Here is a 22,178-nt window from a genome sequence, read left to right on the forward strand (position 1 = left end):
AACAAGAGTTGAGTGAATCCAATCCAAGTGGAATTCGATCCAAATTTCGGGATACATTCAATTCGCCGCAAAGCCTAATTTCCTCGTGCTTTGTGGTAGCGAATCGATTTAACCTGAAATAGTGTAAAAAATAAATTAAATACTTACCTCTTCCATTTGCTCGTGACGGCTGAGTGAATATCTCAGCCGAAAACCCATGCGTGGTGACGTACGACATCACCGTCATCTCGGACCGCGCAAGATTTCGCGCCAGATCTTCAAGCAAGATGGCGGCGGCCAGCCCGTCACGAGCAAATGGAGGAGGTAAGTATGATTAAATTTATTTTTTTCTGTTAATTTTACACTGTTTTTACTCTCAGATGCAGAGATCATGTATGAACGCAGCATCTGAGGGGTACAATGACGAGGGCGGCGCTATCATAGCTCCCTGTCATTGCAAAGTAATTAGTCACAAAGCTAATTATATTGTTAAATTCCGTGAATCAGCCGAATCGAATGTTCCAAAACTTTGCTCATCTCTAGTCACAATGTAGGACCCCCACCAATCTTTTGGATAGACGATAACTTCAGATTACCAGAATGCCCCTTCAATATTTGTATGTGATAATAGTAGGCATGATATCAACTCAAGAGCTTGTGCTACCTCCTGCAGGGCCAGGTTTGGCATTTCTGGTGCCTCCTCACACCTCTAAGGTTCACCCCCATCAACCTGCTAAACCACTCTGGTAACTTAGCAGAGAAGCCTGGGCACTTCTGTTACTGCTCTTCAGCTGGGAAGGGCCCCATGGGCCCTTGTGCAGCTGAACCGGCGTCACAGGATGTATGTCTGTCCCTTTAGTCATTTTTTTCAGCCAACTGCTTATGACCCGCAGGAAACCCCCTGAGCTCTGGGGCTCCAGGCATTTGCTTGTATGATGCCGTCTTCTGCACCTACGACACCATAGTGATCTTATGAGAAAACATGCAGATTGTGTCACTGTTTATCATGTAAAATCACAACTTGAAGACGTTTAAAACAGAAATGTGACAAAAAGATAATTGTGGTTGTTTTCAGAAATTTTGCAGAAAGTGTTAAAAAGTCATCTTTGAGAAACTGACAATGTGCGTGGCAGAATGAAAACTTGTGTTCAGTCATTTACATTTAAAAGAAAGCATATATTTAATATAAAACAGAAGATGCAGGGAATGTCACGGTTGACAGATTGTCACATATTGTGTCATTGGTTTGCATAATAGACTACAACACATTATGAAATGTCTTACTAGTTTCCTTCTGTATTTGGGTGACATTAAAGACTCAGATTCCAGGAAGCCCACTCCTCACTCATTTTCTCGCTTTATATTTCACTTCCCAGAGACACTAGTAGATGACGGTGCATTTGCCTTCCAACAAAAGGGCATTGTTCGCTGGGAGTGCTGAACTTGAGAAGAGGGTAGACGAGGTAGGAGGATGGAATTACTGATTTGATTAGGAGCTTGGAGAAGTTGGTAGATGGAGAATTTGTAGGAGTCCTTTTAGGCCTCATGCACACGACCGTTGTGTGTTTTGCGGTCTGCAAATTGCGGATCCGCAACACAGAGATGGCGTCTGTGTGCCTTCCGCAATTTGCGGAACGGCACAGACAGCCATTGATATAACTGCCTATTCTTGTCCGCAAAACGGATAAGAATTGGACAGGTAATATTTTTTTTTGTGGGGCCACGGAACGGAGCAACGGATGCGGACAGCACACGGAGTGCTGTCCGCATCTTTTGCGGCCCCACTGAAGTAAATTGGTCCGCATCCAAGCAGCAAAAACTGTGGCTCGGATGCGGACCAAAACAACGGTCGTGTGCATGAGGCCGCAGAAGGACCAACAGTCAGCGAGATTATCAAAAATGAAGCAGACGTTCCTGATAATTGCCTCAGAGGAGATGAGGGCTGCATTCACATGCAGCCGTCACCTCCACGGTATTGGGACAGTCGATCTATGGGGACAGAAATCGCTAGTCCCCATAGACAATCATTATTCCTGTAAAGATGGTTGTTCAGTAGGATCTGCTGCACAGGAGCAATGATTTTTGTTGCCGACAGAACAACACAATCACCAGATGATCATGAATTTGCTTGTTTATCGGGTATCATTGGCATCTTTTACACTGACAGATGTTCGGGAGTGAGCTCATCCTCAATAATCCGCCAGATCATCTTTCTGTGTAAGAGGACCATCAGATTGAAGTTTAAATCAATTTGACATAAATGTGTATAACACATAGTTACATGGTTAATATGGTTGAAAAAAGATATAAGTCCATCAAGTTCAACCAAGGGATGGGTGGGGACGTGGATAACTGCAACTAGGGTCATTTATGGAAAATCATGTTTTTGCTGTTGCAAGCAATGTTTTCTTTTATTATTTTTATTACAATGACAGGGAGATTCTGGTGCTGCTACCCCCAAGTTCAGTACCCCAGACTTGGGGGTATCTGCAAATGTTATATTGTGTTTTTTTGCTTTGTTATGTAATGTTATGTATTGCCCGTTTGTTCCAGCAGAAGAGGTCTGGTTGGCAGTGGTTGGTAGGAACACGGCTAACCACCCTGTTCTTCCGCTCTTGGTAGGAGTGGGTTGCTCCTGCTTTCTGCTAGGAGGGGAAGTTTCTGAGTAGAGAGCAAAACTAGAGGAAGCACATGCCAGAGCTCCTACTCCTAGAACCCGTAGGAGTATGTCATGCTCAGTCAGCAATATTGAGAAGCATAATGTTCTAGGCTGTTTTTTACTCACACTTGTGTACCTCTAGTAATACAAACCGGATTCCAAAAAAGTTGGGACGCTATACAAATCGTGAATAAAAACTGAATGTAATGATGTGGAGGTGCCAACTTCTAATATTTTATTCAGAATAGAACATAAATCACGGAACAAAAGTTTAAACTGAGAAAATGTACCATTTTAAGGGAAAAATATGTTGAATCAGAATTTCATGGTGTCAACAAATCCCCAAAAAGTTGGGACAAGGCCATTTTCACCACTGTGTGGCATCTCCCCTTCTTCTTACAACACTCAACAGACGTCTGGGGACCGAGGAGACCAGTTTCTCAAGTTTAGAAATAGGAATGCTCTCCCATTCTTGGCTAATACAGGCCTCTAACTGTTCAATCGTCTTGGGCCTTCTTTGTTGCGCCTTCCTCTTTATGATGCGCCAAATGTTCTCTATAGGTGAAAGATCTGGACTGCAGACTGGCCATTTCAGTAGCCGGATCCTTCTCCTACGCAGCCATGATGTTGTGATTGATGCAGAATGTGGTCTGGCATTATCTTGTTGAAAAATGCAGGGTCTTCCCTGAAAGAGATGACGTCTGGATGGGAGCATATGTTGTTCTAGAACCTGAATATATTTTTCTGCATTGATGGTGCCTTTCCAGACATGCAAGCTGCCCATGCCACACACACTCATGCAACCCCATACCATCAGAGATGCAGGCTTCTGAACTGAGCGTTGATAACAACTTGGGTTGTCCTTGTCCTCTTTGGTCCGGATGACATGGCGTCCCAGATTTCCAAAAAGAACTTCGAATCGTGACTCGTCTGACCACAGAACAGTCTTCCATTTTGCCACACTCCATTTTAAATGATTCCTGGCCCAGTGAAAACGCCTGAGCTTGTGGATCTTGCTTAGAAATGGCTTCTTCTTTGCACTGTAGAGTTTCAGCTGGCAACGGCGGATGGCACGGTGGATTGTGTTCACTGACAATGGTTTCTGGAAGTATTCCTGAGCCCATTCTGTGATTTCCTTTACAGTAGCATTCCTGTTTGTGGTGCAGTGTCGTTTAAGGGCCCGGAGATCACGGGCATCCAGTATGGTTTTACGGCCTTGACCCTTACGCACAGAGATTGTTCCAGATTCTCTGAATCTTCGGATGATGTTATGCACAGTTGATGATGATAGATGCAAAGTCTTTGCAATTTTTCGCTGGGTAACACCTTTCTGATATTGCTCCACTATCTTTCTGCGCAACATTGTGGGAATTGGTGATCCTCTACCCATCTTGGCTTCTGAGAGACACTGCCACTCTGAGAAGCTCTTTTTATACCCAATCATGTTGCCAATTGACCTAATTAGTGTTAATTGGTCTTCCAGCTCTTCGTTATGCTCAAATTGACTTTTTCCAGCCTCTTATTGCTACTTGTCCCAACTTTTTTGGGATTTGTTGACACCGTGAAAATTGGAATCAACGTATTTTTCCTTTAAAATGATACATTTACTCGGATTAAACGTTTGATCTGTCATCTACGTTCTATTACAAATAAAATATTGACATTTGCCATCTCCACATCATTGCATTCAGTTTTTAGTCACAATTTGTTTAGTGTCCCAACTTATTTGGAATCCGGTTTGTATATGAAAACTCCAGATCTCTGAACCCCTGAACTATCTGAGTACATGGCGTCTCCTGAGGCGAGTGGCTCTGCTCACCTCATGAAAGTTGCGCCCTTGCCATTGGTACAGAGAAGCTCTCCAATCGGGAACCCCTCAAAGATGGCTCTATGCTCTAATAAGGCATTTGGACAAGCGTCTTCATGATACAATTACTTTAAGCTGCTGACATATATATACACATACATTACACACATACTGTACATACCATTATACATATATACACAAACATTACACATATTCACATTAACACACATATATACATTACACATATTGAACTGGCTTCCACATATCTGATGGAGGCTTCTTCAGAACCTCGATTGCAGTATCCTGTTAGAAAAAAATTGTGTAGAATGGGGCGTTATTTTTTCCAGTAAAACAACAAACACCAGGATAGGAGCCATTATAGTCAGTGTAGTCAATCAGGCTTTATTAGTGTCTTTGGTGTGAAGGATTTGTCACAGCATTGTGGCTTCTGTTGTAAATGGAAGTCACAATGCAGATGTGAACAGTGCCTTATGCATGTAAATTAGGTGTTTGGTGCAACACGAGCATCACTGTTGCACCCAACCTCCACTCCTTTCTATGGCCAACCCCTCTTTCACTGCTTTGCATTGCCTGTTGCTGCTAATCATAGCAGTGAGAGGGGGGCTGGCGACAGAAAGGAGTGAAGCTTGGGTGCAACAAGAACTATGGTGATGCTCTTGTTGCACCAAACATCTAATTTGCGCATTAGGGAAAAGTGTCGAAACTTGGGAACGGAGCCTCGGATCAACCAAAGAAAAACTTCAGTCAGGTGCTGGCGCTGTTCTCAGCAATGCCGGTCCGCCTGCTGCTTATTTACAGATGTGCCGGCGTACAGCATGTGACCACTGCAGCCAATCACTGTCCTCAGCTCTATCCGTTCATATAGAAGGACACACACCTTCTAATTCTTGTGATTGCATGGAGCCTCAGTGGTGAAATGCCAACTGACCAAGTAACAGGGGATAATTTAAAATCTTGGGACAAACCCTTTAAGTCAGGTCTTTGACTAGATCAGTACTAAACTTAAGAGCTCATTCAGACGACCGTATCCGCTTTTGCGCTGTAAAACACAGACACCAGCCGTGTGTGTTCTGCATTTTGCGGAACAGAATGGCGACCCCTATCACAGAAATGCCAATTTTGTTTGCAGTTGCAGACAAGAATAGGACATGCTCTATCTTTTTTCTGGGGTCACGTAATAGAAGTGCTAATGCGTACAGCACACCGTGTGCTGCCAACATCTTTTGCTGCCCCATTGAAATGAATGAGTCCGCATCCGTTCCACTAAATTGCATAGACTGGGAAAACAGTCTTTCAGGTAAAAAACTGCAGTGTGTGTTTTCTCCCATGTCTGTAATTGACCACAGGAACTGGTGACTTTTCTCTGTCTTACTAAAAATGTCATCGCATTCAGCACATTTTTCTGTTACATTCACACCGCATCATTTCTGCTGCCCTTTTTAGATATGTTGTAGTTATTTAGCCTCTTCGAACACAGCAGCACTGTAGTACATCGCCAGTAGTGAATTCCTCCAAGAATACTTTTATATATGTTAAAGGCTTCTTTCACACGAACGTGTGCGCTCCGTGGCCATATTGCGGACCGCATTAGGGGATCCACAATACACGGTGGCTGTTCCGTGGGCATTCCACATCATGGATGTGGACCCATTCACTTCAATCGGTCTGCAAGTCCGGAGATGCGGAATGGTGCGTAACGGAACCCTACGGAAGCACTACGGAGTGCTTCCATGGGGTTTCATCCTGTACTTCCGTTCCGCAAAAAGATAGAACATGTCCAATCTTTTTGCGGAATGGGCGGATCGCGGACCCATTAAAGTGAATGGGTCCGCGATCCGCTGCGGCTGCCCCATGGCTGTGGGGCAGCCCCATGGCAATTTGCGGGCCGCAGCACGGCCACGGGGTGCACACGTTCGTGTGCAAGAGACCTAAAAAAAAGACTGAGAAACCCCAGAAAGAAAAGGGCCTAAGGAGCGGTTTACTATGAAGTTGTGTGTTCCTGGTTCTCCAGGACAATACTGCATATGACAGACCATTTTGTCCAGTTTTACAGATTAGATGTGGACCCATTCACCTCTATGGGGCCCCAAAAGATGCGGACAGCATTTCATGTGCTGTCTGCATCTTTTCTTCCATTGTACGGCCCCGCAAAATGAATAAAACATGTATACTTGTCAGTGAAAATCAGGAGTCTGTGGGTCCGCAAAAATACGGAATGCAATGTTTTTTTGCGGACATGCTAACAGATGCACACTAAGGCCTTATGCACACGACCGTATCTGTCTTTTGGTCTGCAGAAAATGGATCCTTGGTAAACGGATAGCTTCCAGCTGCATTATGTTTTATCAGACTACCTCCAATAGAAAGTGCTTCTGTTGTCCGCTAAGGCCTTTTGCACACGACCGTATGGTTTTGCGGTCCGTTTTTTTGTTTCAGTAGTGTTTCCGTTCCGTTTGGTTTCCATTTGTGATCCATTATTTGCGGATCGGAAACGGAAGCATACAATAATGTTTAAACAGTAAGTACATAAAAAAATTGGGCTGGGCATAAAATTAGATGGTTTTGCAAAAACGGAATGGATACGGATGCATTCCGTATGCATTCCGTTTTTTTTTTTCTGGACCCATTGACTTGAATGGAGCCACGGAACGTGATTTGCGGGCAATAATAGGACATGTTCTATATTTGAACGGAAATATGGAAACGGAAGGCACACGGAGTACCTTCCATTTTTTTTTTTTGCAGATCCATTGAAATGAATGGTTCCGTATACGGTCCATATATGGAATGCAAAAAACAGAATGTAAATGTAAAAAAAAACTGTTTATGTGCAAGAGGCCTAAACCAGTCATCATAGGATGTGTAGTAAGATTCTCAGATGAAAAAAACAGATATATGAATAACCCGATTGAATTGTATTTTGAAAACGGATAGCAGACTGGAGAAATACCGTATATGGCTGTGTGCATGAGGCAAGATAGTGTAGAAGTACAGTGGGACCGTGCCCAGCATTAATACTTAATGGGTAACCTACGGATTCCTCCCAATGTATTCTTTCAAGGTCTCTGTAAATCATTAACACATTTTCAAAGCTTCTTCTCGAGTTCTTTAGTCTGACCTAAAAGTTGTTTTATCCCATCGAGATGAGTTATTGTAAACGGAATCTTATTCGTGGATGATATGTTTCATGTAGAAATAATATAACATTAATGGGACGCCTGCCATGTAGGTGGAAATCCCCAGTCTGTTATTTGTGACATAGTTTCGCCTATAGCTAAAGATGTACGTAGGCGAGAGGCTATACTTAGCTCATCAGGATCCTTCCAAGCAGGTAATGCAGCATTCCTCCAGTATGAGGTCTATGATTGGTATGTATTTGAAAGCCCCACTAATTCCATGGCGCTTTACATCTACAAGGGGGTATACATACATAATAGAAAACACAGGCCCATTGAGCATGAACCTAGTAACAGACTGGTACAGAGGGGGAGAGGACCCTGCCCCCATGGGCTTACAATCTACCTGCTGATCTCGCTTTGTCTTGTTGTATCTGTACATATTTATCCATGGTATAGAGCAGCGCCGCTAAACTTTGAGTTACCCGCTAACTTATTATTGGTGAATTTTGACAGATATTGCCATATTTAGGATAGCACTGAATCAATAAAAAAGTGCATATTTCATCCCTTTCCCTAAACACACATACAAATCTCACCCACCGACACTGTAGTGGTGGGGACAAATATCCGTCCTTCTCAGTCAGGTGCTACAAAGTAAACCTTGCATCTGCATAGATCATTCTTCGGGGAGTCTGAAGGAAACCAGCATAACTACAATTCTTACCAGTTTTACTGCCATCAACATTATGGCATATCTAAGGGATATTACTTAAATGTTTGATCTGTGTGGTCTAATTGCTGGCAACCCTCTGATACAATATTTATGGCATAACCTATAAATATGCCATACATATTAATGGTGGGACAACTGCTTTAAAGGGGTTGTTCAGGCTTTACTAAATGATTGCCCATCCTCAGGATCGGTCATCACTAACCAGGGGCGGATTGGCCACTGACCTTACAGGGAAGTTTCCCAGTGGGCTAATGCCCAGGGGGCTGCCTGGGCCCTCCTCACTGCCGGCCAGTGGATGTTTTTTCGGGGTGTATTTTGTGATAGACTGTGGTATTTGGCTCTGTTGGGGTGGTATAATGTGCCACAATATGGTATTGCTGGCCCTGCCTTCCATCAATTTGGACCCAACTACAGTCCGTCCCTGTCACTAGCTGATTTACTGTGATCCAACACTCTGTACTCCTGCAGATCAACTGTTCGGTGTACCTCCATCACCGAAAGACCTACACAGCACTGTCAAGACTGTAGTGGAGGGAGCTTGCTAGTACAGCTCTGCTCCCATTGACTTCAATGGGTTATCCAGCCATCACTTACCTAAAGGCTGGACAACCCCTTTAAGTGTTTGAAGGTATATTTCAGTGATTTGTGCGCAGTTATGAAATGATATACTGTAGATATAATACATTCAGATCAATCTTTCTCAATACTTTGTGCATTATTTGATGGGGATTTGCACCATGTCTTTGGGATGTATGCGCAAACTTTGCTTCAGTCTTGGCAAATCATTCTGTCACAGATGGCTTCTGCTGGGCATAATTCTTTCTTCTGTGCAAGTGTGAGGCATACAATAAGGAAAGGGTGTCACACAGGAACAGATGATTGTTTTTTTCATTTTGATAATTTTGTATGGTTGTTGTTTTTGCTTATTATAGGACGCTGTAAAGTATGCTGGTTCTGTATTAATAGAGGAATTCTACAACTGTACTTAGAATTCACCATGAATGATTGTAGACCATAACTTCACCTGGGTATTCTCTAATATCTGTTATTTTTGTGATCATCTTTTTATCTTTATTCACAGTGAACTTGACTGATCGAGAAGAGGCAATCAGTATATTTAATAATTATGGGGTTTGCAGCTGAGTTTAGTTTCCCCGACGGACACAATGCTTTGCTTCGCCTGCAAGACTCTGAACTGAAACTGATGGAATGTATGAGAAAGTGGATGATACAGCGTACAAAGAGTGACAGAGAGTATGCATCACAGCTTCACCAGATGTTCACCCTGATCGAGAAGTTGGATCAGTCACCAATCCCGGGTCTGTCAGACTACTCAAGTCAGCTGAGTCAGGTAACATCTACTACAGTGAATGACCCCGATTGTAACTTTAATCTCTTGCCAAATTGTAATCAGACTTAAAAAGTCTCAGTAGTGGAAAATTGTTCAGTTTTAAAAACTGTGCTTTTAATTTTTACATGAAAGCAGTTTATATACAATATATACAGTATATATATATATATATATATATATGTGTATATATATGATCATGATCTCAGTTAACCGTGGGTTGACATCACCATCACCTGTCATCTAGCACAATTACATCATACTGTGTATAGTATGTATATTATAATGGTGTATTCACAGTAGGCAGAATGATGTGGCATGACTGCATTACGGCAAAGCAGCAGAAAAACATGATCTTTGAAAAAATGCATCTGGGGGTGTTGCAGTAATGGTGTAACTTTGCAACATTAAAGTTATGCTTCTGGGTACAAATAATCTACAATGTAGGTGCATTATATGTCTTAGGGGGAGTGACACAGGAAGAGTCACTTATAGAAAAGAATTTGGGTGAACTTGTAGATCATAGACTAAGGGAGCATTCACACGACCATAAGTTTGTGGTCCGAAAATTGTGGATCTGCAAAACACGGATACCGGCCGTGTGCGTTCCGCATTTTGCAGACCGCACCTGGCCGGCGCTATATAGAGAATGCCTATTCTTGTCCACAACCGCGGACAAGAATAGGACATGCTCTATCTTTTTTGCGGGGCCACGGAACGGAACAACGGATACAGACAGCACACGGACTGCTGTCCGCATCTTTTGTGTCCCCATTGAAATGAATGGGTCCGCACCCGTTCCGCAAATTTGCAGAACGGATGCGGATCCATTTATACGGTCGTGTAAATGCTCCCTAAATAACAGCACAATGTCAATCAACTGCTTCTACGGCTAGCAGAATACGCCATGTAAGGTTGGTTTCACATCTGCGTTGTGAACTCCAGAACTGTAATCCAGTCACTGCATCCGGCGTACATGCCAGCTTTCAGTCGAACAAAAAATGCTACACGCCACATTTTTTTATCCGTCCGAAAGTTGGCTTATATGCTCGAAAGTGGCCCCCGGATCCCATTACAGTAAATGGGGATCTGGCGGTGCATGGTTGTATCCGGTATGCCGGATACAGTGAACAAATGTGAACCCGGATTAGAGAGGCATGCACTTGCTGGACAGGGATCTAATTACCACTTTACAAAGCTTTTGTGCGGCCTCATCTGGAATATGCAGTTCAGTTCTGGGCACCAGTCCATAGAAAGGATGCCCTGGAGCTGGAGAGAGTACAGAGGAGAGCGACTAAACTGATAAGGGGCATGGAGGGTCTTAGTTATGAAGAAAGATTAATATAATTAAATGTATTTAGTCTTGAGAAGAGACGTCTAAGGGGGGACTTGATTAACCTATACAAATATATAAATGGGCTGTACAAAAAATACAGTAAAAAACTGTTCCATGTAAAATGCCCTCAAAATGCAAGGGTGCACTGCCTCCGACTGGAGAAGAAAATGTTCAGTCTCTAAAGGTGTCAAGGCTTCTTTACTGTAAGAACTGTGAATCTGTGTAATAGTCCATTTCAGGACATAGTCAAAAAAGGCTACATGAATTCGTTGCACTAAGTAAGATTAATGCTTATGTAAGTGTGTAGACTCAGGTCTGATTCTCACTCCCCTTCCCTTAATTCACATCCCCACCTGTCCCCTGCTTGAACTTGATGGACTTATAGGGAATGTGTCATCAGAAAATGACCTATTGTTTAAATCACGTTTTTATGTTTTAACATTTTTTAAGAATTTTTGGTGATGTTATTTTTAATTTTCCATTTTAATATCTATATGTAAACAAAAATAAATTCCTGCGGTTTTCACAATGCCCACTAAGCCTAATAATAGTCTGTACAGATCACTTTACTGCAACTACCCGTATATACTCGAGTATAAGCCGACCCGAGTATAAGCCGAGCCCCTAATTTTACCCCCAAAAAATGGGAAAAATTATTGACTCGAGTATAAGACTAGGGTGGGAAATGCAACTATAATGCAGAGTGTATGTGTATATAATGCACACACTCTACATTATATACACACATCTGCAAGAGGGTGACTCCCTGTATTTAATGCAGAGTGTGTGCATTATATACACACACACTCTGCATTAAATACAGGGAGCCATCCACAGATCTCCCCCATAAACAGTGCCATCCACAGATCTCCCCCCTAAACAGTGCCATCCACAGATCCCCCCTAAACAGTGCCATCCACAGATCCCCCCCTCCCCTAAACAGTGCCATGATGGCACTGTTTAGGGGAGGGGGTATCTGTGGATGGCACTGTAGGGGGATCTGTGGATGGCACTGCCATCCACAGATCCCCCTGCAGTGCCATCCACAGATCCCCCTACAGTGCCATCCACAGATCTCCCTACAGTGCCATCCACAGATCCCCCTACAGTGCCATCCACAGATCCCCCTCCCCGACGCTCACAGCAGTATATTTAAACTAATCCGTAACCTTTAACTGTGGATATCTTACTTTGTCTTTGCTCCGGTAATACAGGCAGTGCGGGGAGTGGCGCTCACTCACTGACGTCACGCGCCTTCTCCCACTAGGCGGCGCAGGCGCGTGACGTCAGTGAGTGAGCGCCGCCCCCCGCACTGCCTGTATTACCGGAGCTAAAGACCTAGACTCGAGTATAAGACGAGGAGGCTTTTTGAGCACAAAAATATGTGCCAAAAAACTCGTCTTATACTCGAGTATATACGGTATATATTATTCTAAACCTGCCTGTAATGATATCACCTCTGTGTACAGATAAGACAGGATCCACCACTCACAATAAGTCATTGTCACAGCTTATCTATTCTTTCCTAGTACAATGACCTCTGCACAGGTCACACTGCATGTCCAGAGAACTCTCCCATAGATGTCAATGCGCTCCCCTCCTGACCATTGTGTTTATGGCCCATGGGGCTGCCGTAAAGCAAATTTTTTTTCCTATATAATGCTGTTAAGAACAGCTCAGGCAAGATGGCCGCCCCCATAATCATGTCGAGGAAACAGAATAAATAAATCTGTAATCAGGAAATAAAAACAGATTAGAAAAGGAGCTGTATATTACGGTATATTGTTATAAATAAAGCATAAAAATAAAAGAAGGAGATGTGTTACTATTTATTTATTGATTTATTATACTCACTTATATAGCGCTGACATAGTCCGCAGCACTTTACAGACATTAGAATCACACTGTCCCCAATGGGGCTCACAATCTAAGTTCAGATTTTGCGTTGTATTTGCTGCAGAATTCACCCAATGCTTTCTTTATAGCATACTTAGATGTTATAATACTGTGTCGGAAAGTCTTGTTTTAGGACTGTTTCACACTTGTGTTGGCATTCCAGTATTGAGATCCGGCAGAGGATCTCAAATCCGGGCCAAAACTGTTCTGTTTTGTCCCCATTCATTGTCAATGGGGACAAAACTAATCAGGATGCATTCCGTTCTGTTTTATTGCGTTTTTTGAATGGACACAAAACCCCTGCAAGCTGCGGTTTTGTGTCCGGTCTGCAAAACGGAACAAACCAGATCCGGCAGCAATATCAATGTAAGTCAATGATTCTGGATCTAGAAACTAAAATGCAAGTGTGAAACAGGACTTCAAATATTTTTTTTTCCTCATATACAGGGTGGGCCATTTATATGGATACACCTTAATAAAATGGGAATGGTTGGTGATATTAACTTCCTGTTTGTGGCACATTAATATATGTTAGGGGGGAAACTTTTCAAGATGGGTGGTGACCATGGCGGCCATTTTGAAAGTTGGCCATTTTGAATCCAACTTTAGTTTTTTCAATAGGAAGAGGGTCATGTGACACATCAAACTTATTGGGAATTTCACAAGAAAAACAATGGTGTGCTTGGTTTTAACGTAACTTCATTCTTTCATGAGTTATTTACAAGTTTCTGACCACTTATAAAATGTGTTCAATGTGCTGCCCATTGTGTTGGATTGTCAATGCAACCCTCTTCTCCCACTGTTCACACACTGATAGCAACACCGCAGGAGAAATGCTAGCACAGGCTTCCAGTATCCGTAGTTTCAGGTGCTGCACATCTCGTATCTTCACAGCATAGACGATTGCCTTCAGATGATACGAGATGTGCAGCACCTGAAACTACGGATACTGGAAGCCTGTGCTAGCATTTCTTCTGCGGTGTTGCTATCAGTGTGTGAAGAGTGGGAGAAGAGGGTTGCATTGACAATCCAACACAATGGGCAGCACATTGAACACATTTTGTAAGTGGTCAGAAACTTGTAAATAACTCATGAAAGAATAAAGTTACGTTAAAACCAAGCACACCATGGAAGAATGATGCTTACCACTCTTTCATTACTGGTTTAATCTACATAATGGCAAAAAATCTAGTTTTGGATTTAAACATTATTACATATGTTAATTACATTTTCTATTAAAGGGGTTTTCTGGGATTTTAAGGATTCAGGATAGGTCATTAATATCAGATCGGCAGGGGTCTGACACCGAGCACCACCACTGATCAGCTGTATGAAGAGAAGGCACGCGTCCTGTCAGCGCTGCCTTCCCATCATTGTTTACCTGCTCGCCATCGACATTGCAGCGGTGAGCAGGTGTAATTACAGGAAGCCGTCCTATTCACTTCTATGGGACAGCTCTGTAATATACACTTGAATAGGAAGGAGCCGACCCTTAGAAGTGAATGGGATGGCTTACTTGTAATTACACCTGCTCAATGCTGTGATGTCAATGGCGAGCAGGTAAACCATGAAGGGAAGGCTGTGCTGGCACTTCAAACAACTGATCGTGGGGGTGCTGAGTGTCGGACCCCCGCCGATCTGATTTTGATGACCGATCCAGAGGATAGGTCATCAATATTAATATCCTGGAAAACCTCTAGAAGATTATTTACCACAGATAATATGGTAAGTCTAGAGAATATAGTCTGAATAAACACCGACTTTCATCTCGGGATTTGTGTATTTATTGTTAACGTCTTACGCTTTTTGGGTTTAGCACAATTTCTCCTTTATCCCACAATTCTATGAAATGGATACCCTGTGTTAGTATACCTTAAATGCTTCTTATGCTGACACTGCAGCTGGTACGCTTATGGAATGTCAGCTTATAATAACACTTATTTCAAAACTCTTCTGTTAGATGAGGTTACAGCACAATTCCTCTAAATTTAGAAAAAAATCCACTCAGCAATAAAGTGAGTTCAGCTTAATGGGGCTGTACAAGACTAGCTGACCTCTATACTATGTTACAGATAATTGTTTGAATCTCTGGTTCTTGCTGAACAGGGCAAGAACCATGGCGAAATGTATCCCTAATAAAGATTGATGCAAATAGACACTGTTAGGCCTTTTTCACACGGGCGTCACGTTTTGGCTCAGGATGCGTCCCGGGTGCATTGCGGCAAACCCGCGCGAGTAGGTATGCAATTTCAGTCAGTTTTGACTGCGATTGCGTTCTGTTGTTCAGTTTTTATCGCGCGGGTGCAATGCGTTTTGCACACGCGTAATAAAAATCTGAATGTGGCACCCAGACCCGAACTTCTTCACTGAAGTTCAGGTTTGGGTTCAAGGTTGTGTAGATGTAAATATTTTCCCTTATAGTAATGGATCATGTGATGGACCATGTGATGAGCGCAGTGACGTCACCACAGGTCGTTTTCCTCAAAGAAAAAGAAAGAAGAGAAGCCGGGCTGCGCGAAAAAGTGGATGAAGTGAGTTAAATTATTATATTTCTTTTTAATCCCTTCAGCCCTATTTTACTAAGCATTCTGTATTAAGAATGCTATTATTCTCCCTTATAACCATGTTATAAAGGAAAATAATAATGATCGGCTCCCCATCCCGATCGTCTCCTAGCAACCGTGCGCGAAAATTGCACCGCATCCGCACTTGCTTGCGGATGATTGTGATTTTCCCGCAGCCCCATTCACTTCTATGGGGCCTGCGTTGTGTGAAAAACGCACAAAATAGAGCATGCTGCGATTTTCACGCAACGCACAAGTGATGCGTGAAAATCACCGCTCATGTGCACAGCCCCATAGAAATGAATGGGTCCGGATTCAGTGCGGGTGCAATGCGTTCACCTCACGCATTGCACTAGCGCGGAAATCTCACCCGTGTGAAAGAGGCCTTAAAGAGGTTGTCTCGCTACAGCAATTAGCATTTATCATGTAGAGAAAGTGAATACAAGGCACTTGCTGATGTATTGTGATTGTCCATATTGCTTCCTTGACCGGCTGGATTCATTTTTCCATCACATTATACGTTGCTCATTTCCATGGTTATGACCTCCACTGCTGGATTGCAGGGTGGTCACTCATAACCCTGTGTCTGGCCGATTTACAGCAGAGAATGCTGGGAATTGGCCAGACACAAACCACAGCATTCAGCGGTTTCTGTACGTTAATGGGGCCGGCGGGAATTCCTGTTGCATTCCGGCAATGCCGGATCCAGAGAACTCCGGCAGGCTGTTCTGCCGGAACAACCTGCCAGAATTGCTGTCACAGATGTGAAACTAGCCTTACTGTAACTGGCTTTTTGTTACAGCTTGTTTCCCTAACAATTACCATGATCCTTCATAGTTTACTTCTTCTCTTATCTGATTTGGCTGTTCATCAGACCATTCCCAACAATCTGCCTGTCTAAAGGTGCAGCCGATGACACCCAATGAACAAGCAAAACGCTCAGGTGAAACTGTCATTTGTGTCTGGGCACCAGATTGTGCGATCCAAACAGCCATCTGGTACCCAGAAACAATGCAGCTGTATGAGGAGCAGGGATCGCAATATCCATGTAAATGCAGAGCTTCACCCCCACTGAATGAGCAGCCAGTTGTCGGGAAGGAACGCTCCTCAGCCCATGTAAACCCATCATTAGCGTGAAGGCTCTGGAATAGAGTTTATTATAGTGGTGTCTTCTTATGCAACAGAGAGGCTTTTGGGATGTGACTTTTGCCTCTACGACTTCTATAGCTCTGCCCATAGTCATCCTATGCCAGAAATGGTCCTTCTGCTTTCCCAAAGCAAACAAACATCTTATCTAGTATGGTTATGGAAATATGTGGCCACTTTAGGAATTGCCATGCAGGATTATTACCATCTGATAAAATGATGCCGTATGGTTAGGATATGCTATCACTTTATGATCAGCAGGAACCTGACCTCTGGGACTTCCTCAGCACCTGATTTAGAAAACTTTTGTAGTTTCATGTGATAAAAAATGTAGTATAGAGACTGAGCTATTCAATAAAATGTATCTGTATAGCGCCACCTGCTGTTTGTTCTTTTCCTTATTTCTTGTCCACATCACTGAGGGGGTCGCACAGTTTACGTCTTCTGTTCAGAAGCTTTGGGAGTTACAAGGAAAGCCTGTCAGCCTTAGGGTCCATTCACACGTCCATATGAATGGTTCCGCATCCAGAATATGTCAGCGCTATATAAGTGAATATAATATAATAAATAAAACAATTGGAGCAATGAATGGGAATGTCTCTGGATCTATGTGAGGTCCAGGGCTGGTTCTAGCTTTGTAAGAAAGAGATTGTCATGTACTATATGAGCTGTGGTATTCATTTTTTACATGAGTCGTAGCATAACCCCTTTTCAAAGGGGCTTTCCAGGACTTAGATATTGTCAGCTTAGGACATCAATATCAAATCAGTGAGGTACTGTATCTCAGTTCCCATTCAAGGGAATGATCTGAGCAGCAGTACCCTGGCACTGGAAACTATACCGTCTATGGAACCATCCGTAAACCGGATAGTTTCCGGCACCATGGCTGTCCGAAATTGCTGATTGGTGGGAGTGCCGGGTGGCGGACCCCCACCAATTTGATACTGATGGCCTGAAGGTAGGTCATCAGTATCTGTAGCCTGGACAACCTCTTTAATGAGATGGTTGTGAACTTCAGGAAGCTATGAGCTGTATGAATTACTTTCCATATATCTTTCTACTGGAGGTTATTTGTAATCACCTATTACTCATTCTGTAGCTGTGACATTACTAATGATCTGGCTCGGTCAGTTTTGTAGTGTGACTATGAATCTTGAATTTCACTTAACAAATGTCCTCTAAGCCTCTGTCCAAGTCTTACAATAATCTTTGTTCTCATACATTACTTAGGATATGTTCATATTCATCGTAGATACTGGGGAAAGTTAACAATTATGAGATCAGATGGCATGAAACATAAGCCTACACGTTTTCTTCTTTGTACGCCTCCCCCTTGTGATCCATTAACAATTCCAAGTACTTGACAGTGTCTAAGCAGATCGCTGCCAGTGATCTCTGACTCACAAGCTCTTGGCGCATGTATTCAGTGTGACTTACTGTAGACTCATCCAGAACTTTATTTATGCTACAATTTTCACTTTCAATTATATCTCCACTTTTTGGGAAAAAAAACCTGATAAATGTGCTTCCTGCTGAGTAAATGTTATGAACAGTTCTAGTAAAGAATGAGTGTTTTCATGGCTTTCAGAGATATTTCACTCAACCTTTCAGGACCTATTATGAATGTCTTCTGATCAATAGAACAGAAAGTTCATGTGAAAAGGTAAAACAAGCTGTAATGACTGATCCTAGCAGTTCCTTCAAAGCGATTGCTGACCTCTCCGTGACTTCTTTCACGCGTCTGCATCCATATTTAAGGACGTTTTGAGAAAATGACCTTTTTTAGGCTTGAAGGTTCTAATGACTCTTCAATTTTAATCCATTTTGTGAGCCACAGGATGTCTACAGAATCACCCAAATTATTTTAATTTATGGAACACCACATCTAAATAGAATAGGGGAACCAGGCACAAATGGGGACTTATTGTTTCCCGTTGAAAGCCAACAAAACCATCATGATTTCTTTGTTAGGGTACTGATTTTTACTTGATTGCACAGGCCAATGCATACTGAACGTGGGAGGAACGATTGCTACTGCAGTCATTTCTCCCTCATTCAATTCTATTGATTATCGGCAGAACATCTCTGAAGTGATGGCAATAATCATGCGTCTTTCATCCTGATAAAAGATGCCAATCAGCCGACAAACTAATGTTTACTCTTTTTTTGGCTGATCGGCTGCTCGATTATACGGGCGAATTATCGAGAGCGAGCATTCCAGAACTTACTCTTTGTTCCCAATAATTGTCCCAAAATCGTGCAGTCTAATAAGGCCCTTCGAAAAGCGCCTATTCCTGCACCACATAATCATCCAGCCTGAGCCCCTGCGATAAATCTGGTGCAGGTGTAAACAGCCTGACTGAGTTTATGCTATCTACAGTCTTAGGGCTCATGCACGGGACGTGCCCGCATTGGGGCCCACAAACAGCGGGTCCACAATGGGCAGGCATCTGCCTTGTGCTCACCACATCATGGATGCGGACCCATTCACTTGAATGGGTCCGCAATCCGGAAGGTGCGGTACGGAACGGAGGAGTGCATGTTCTATTTTTTTGCAGTGCGGATAGATTAGTTGAATGGGTCTGCATCCATCTGCGGAATCCGCACAGATGTTGCCTGTGCATTGGAGACCGCAAATTGTAATCCCCAATGCACAGAACGGCCGAGCAACGGCGATGTGCATGAGCGCTTAGTGTTGTGTTATGCCTAGTGTAGGGCATGAGGGGATGGAACATGACAAAGGACTTCATAGAACACAGAAGAGATTGGGGTCAAATTTACTAAGCTAAATGCGCTAATTTATCTGGCTCAATGTATGCAAAAAGAAAATATTACGTACATGCTTTGCACCAGATGTATTATGTGTTTTAGACACTTTTTGCGCCTTGCTAGACAAAGAGGTCCCAGATGAATGTAAAAGAGGGCTTGGCGTACCTGGAAGGGATATAACTTTCATGTGACAAGAAGCATGTGCAGAAAACTGCATTATAATTCTGGTGCAAAATGAGTCAACCAATAGGTGGTATAAATTTAGACAAAAGTGTCTAACATGTCTAGTACCCTACTAGACATGTTAGACACTTTTGTCTAAATTTATATATGCAAGGATTTTTGCCGCCCTAGGCAAAGATCCATTTTGCCGCCCCCTCATGTCACTTACTCACTGACAGACACACACTGACAGACACACACACACACTCACTGAATGACGTACACAAAAACTCACTGACAGACACACATACACTCACTGACAGACAGACAGACACGCACTCAGACACTCACTGAATGACGTACACAGAAACTCAATTACAGACAGATATACACTCACTGACTGACAGACACTCACTGACAGACACTCACTCACTGGCAGACAAACACACACATATACTCACTGACAAACACACAGACACTTACTGACCGACAGATATCCACACTCACTGACATACACACACAGACACTCAATGACAGACACACATACACTCACTGACAGACAGACAGACACGCACTCAGACACTCACTGAATGACGTACACAGAAACTCAATTACAGACAGATATACACTCACTGACTGACAGACACTCACTGACAGACACTCACTCACTGGCAGACAAACACACACAGACACTTACTGACCGACAGATATCCACACTCACTGACATACACACACATACATTTACTGACAGAAAGACAGACATACATACACTCACTGACATAAATACACAGGCAGACACTCACTCAGTCAAACACTTAAACACTCCCCTCCCTGGGGTCCAGTGTGGTGCAGCTCCTCAGTCCTCCAGCGCGCCGTTTAGTATGCCGGGGCCGGAATGATGTCATATTCCAGCATCACAGAGGGCACACGAGGGAGGAGTGGGGAGCTGCTAGAACAGCCTCCCTTGCCGCCCGCCTCCTCTCCTCCGGTAATTTACTGGCAGAGCAGGCACCTGCCATCAGGGTAAGCAGATGCCTGCTCTGCCATATTTAAGAAGGACCTCCACCTCCTGGCCCCCCTGTAACGGCGCTGGGGGCAGCTCAAGAGCCGCTCGCCCAGGGCTGCAGCCCCAGTCAGGGGGAGCCCACTAGGGCGCCCCCAGCAGGCCGGCGCCCTAGGTGAACGCCTAGTTCGCCTATATGGTTGCACCGGCCCTGCGTGCACCAAAATGTATTATAAAGTGTGAGCCTCTATGATACGTTTGGTGCTTCTTTAACTGATATATTGTGCTCTTTTATTTCACTTTTACCCGGAGTGACCTTTTAAGTGTAATTAAACTTGGCAAAGAAGAGGAATGGTCATGAAAATTAACTGGTTAGCTTTAACCAGCGCAGCACTATTGCCTGCACGGGGTCCTACATCATGTGCGCTAATTTAGTGTTCAGATATGCAGAATAGTATTGCTGAATTCACAGTATGGTCCAGTGGTTAGAAGCCTTAGAGAAATTATATCCCTTTTTCTGAGGCTGTAGTGTGCCTAGAGGAGTGATCACTTCCCATCAACAAAGCAGGCTTCAGTTGGCAAGTGCAGTTAGTTGTGCCACATCTAAGCTTGACTTCCAGAGAATTAACTACTGCATCATGGGACATTTTGTGACTTACTCGAGCACACATTTGAGAATTAAATTACTCCCTCTACATGAAGGATAGATTTGGGGAGATCAGGTGCAGGAAAGAGTCAAGTGGGACCGATGGTAGTCTAAAGGACAATATAATATGTAATAAACAATCAGGGCCCTGGCTCAGAGATGGCAACTATTAATCCCTTATGTTATGTCTCAATGACATGTTAGGGTACTTTCACACTTGCGGCAGAGTGATCCGTCAAAACGTATGCCAACTGATGGCATTTGTAAGACGGATCAGGATCCTGATCCGTCTTACAAATTCATTGAAATGCCGGATCCGTCTTTCTGATGTTACCCGGAAAAACGGATCCGGCATTAATTTTTTTCACATGCGCAGACTAGAAGGATGGAGCCGGCATTCTGGCATTTTGAATGCCGATCCGGCACTAATACATTCCTATGGAAAAAATGCTGCAGTATTATCTCCGTCCTGAACAGTCAAAAAGACTGAACTGAAGACCTCCTGATGCATCCTGAACGGATTGCTCTCCATTCAGAATGCATGGGGATAAAACTGATTAGTTATTTTCCGGTATTGAGCCCCTAGGACAGAACTCTAGGAAAAGAAAAACACTAGTGTGAAAATGTGCCCTTAGAAGATTAACCCATTAATTTTGGCCTTCATGGCCAGCATAATGGTGCATTTTGCAATGTATGAGGCCTAGTTTTTCAGGTGTCACTTTCCTATCACAAAGAGGACTGATATATATCCTGATATAACAATGGGGCCGCAAAAAGCGCAGAACGCTGCCAAAAAAACTGTGTGAATTTGCCAGACAACCAGATGATGGAACGAGGTCACCATTGCCGCAGCGAAATGTTCACTCAAGAGCGAGTGCAGCGTCGGATTTATCAGCGCCTACAGTCACCTCTGAGGAGGACCAAGAAGAACTCACGCTCAAACAAGTCTCTGCACAAGTTTTAGAAGCCATAACGGCATGTAAAACCTCT

The 22,178-nt window shown here is 43.3% G+C and overlaps 1 protein-coding gene across 1 annotated transcript in view; it reads left to right on the forward strand.

The window, feature by feature from the left end:
* Positions 1 to 22,178, forward strand: part of FES (FES proto-oncogene, tyrosine kinase) — a 167,045-nt gene that overhangs the window by 19,342 nt on the left and 125,525 nt on the right. Inside the window, exon 2 of the mRNA XM_040414112.1 lies at positions 9,400 to 9,669. Within this exon, the coding sequence (XP_040270046.1) occupies positions 9,445 to 9,669 (225 nt within the window). The 5' untranslated portion in view covers positions 9,400 to 9,444. The remainder of the gene's footprint in view (positions 1 to 9,399; positions 9,670 to 22,178) is intronic.

This window comes from Bufo bufo, chromosome 1 (assembly GCF_905171765.1).
Source record: "Bufo bufo chromosome 1, aBufBuf1.1, whole genome shotgun sequence".
Taxonomy (NCBI): Eukaryota; Metazoa; Chordata; class Amphibia; order Anura; family Bufonidae; genus Bufo; species Bufo bufo.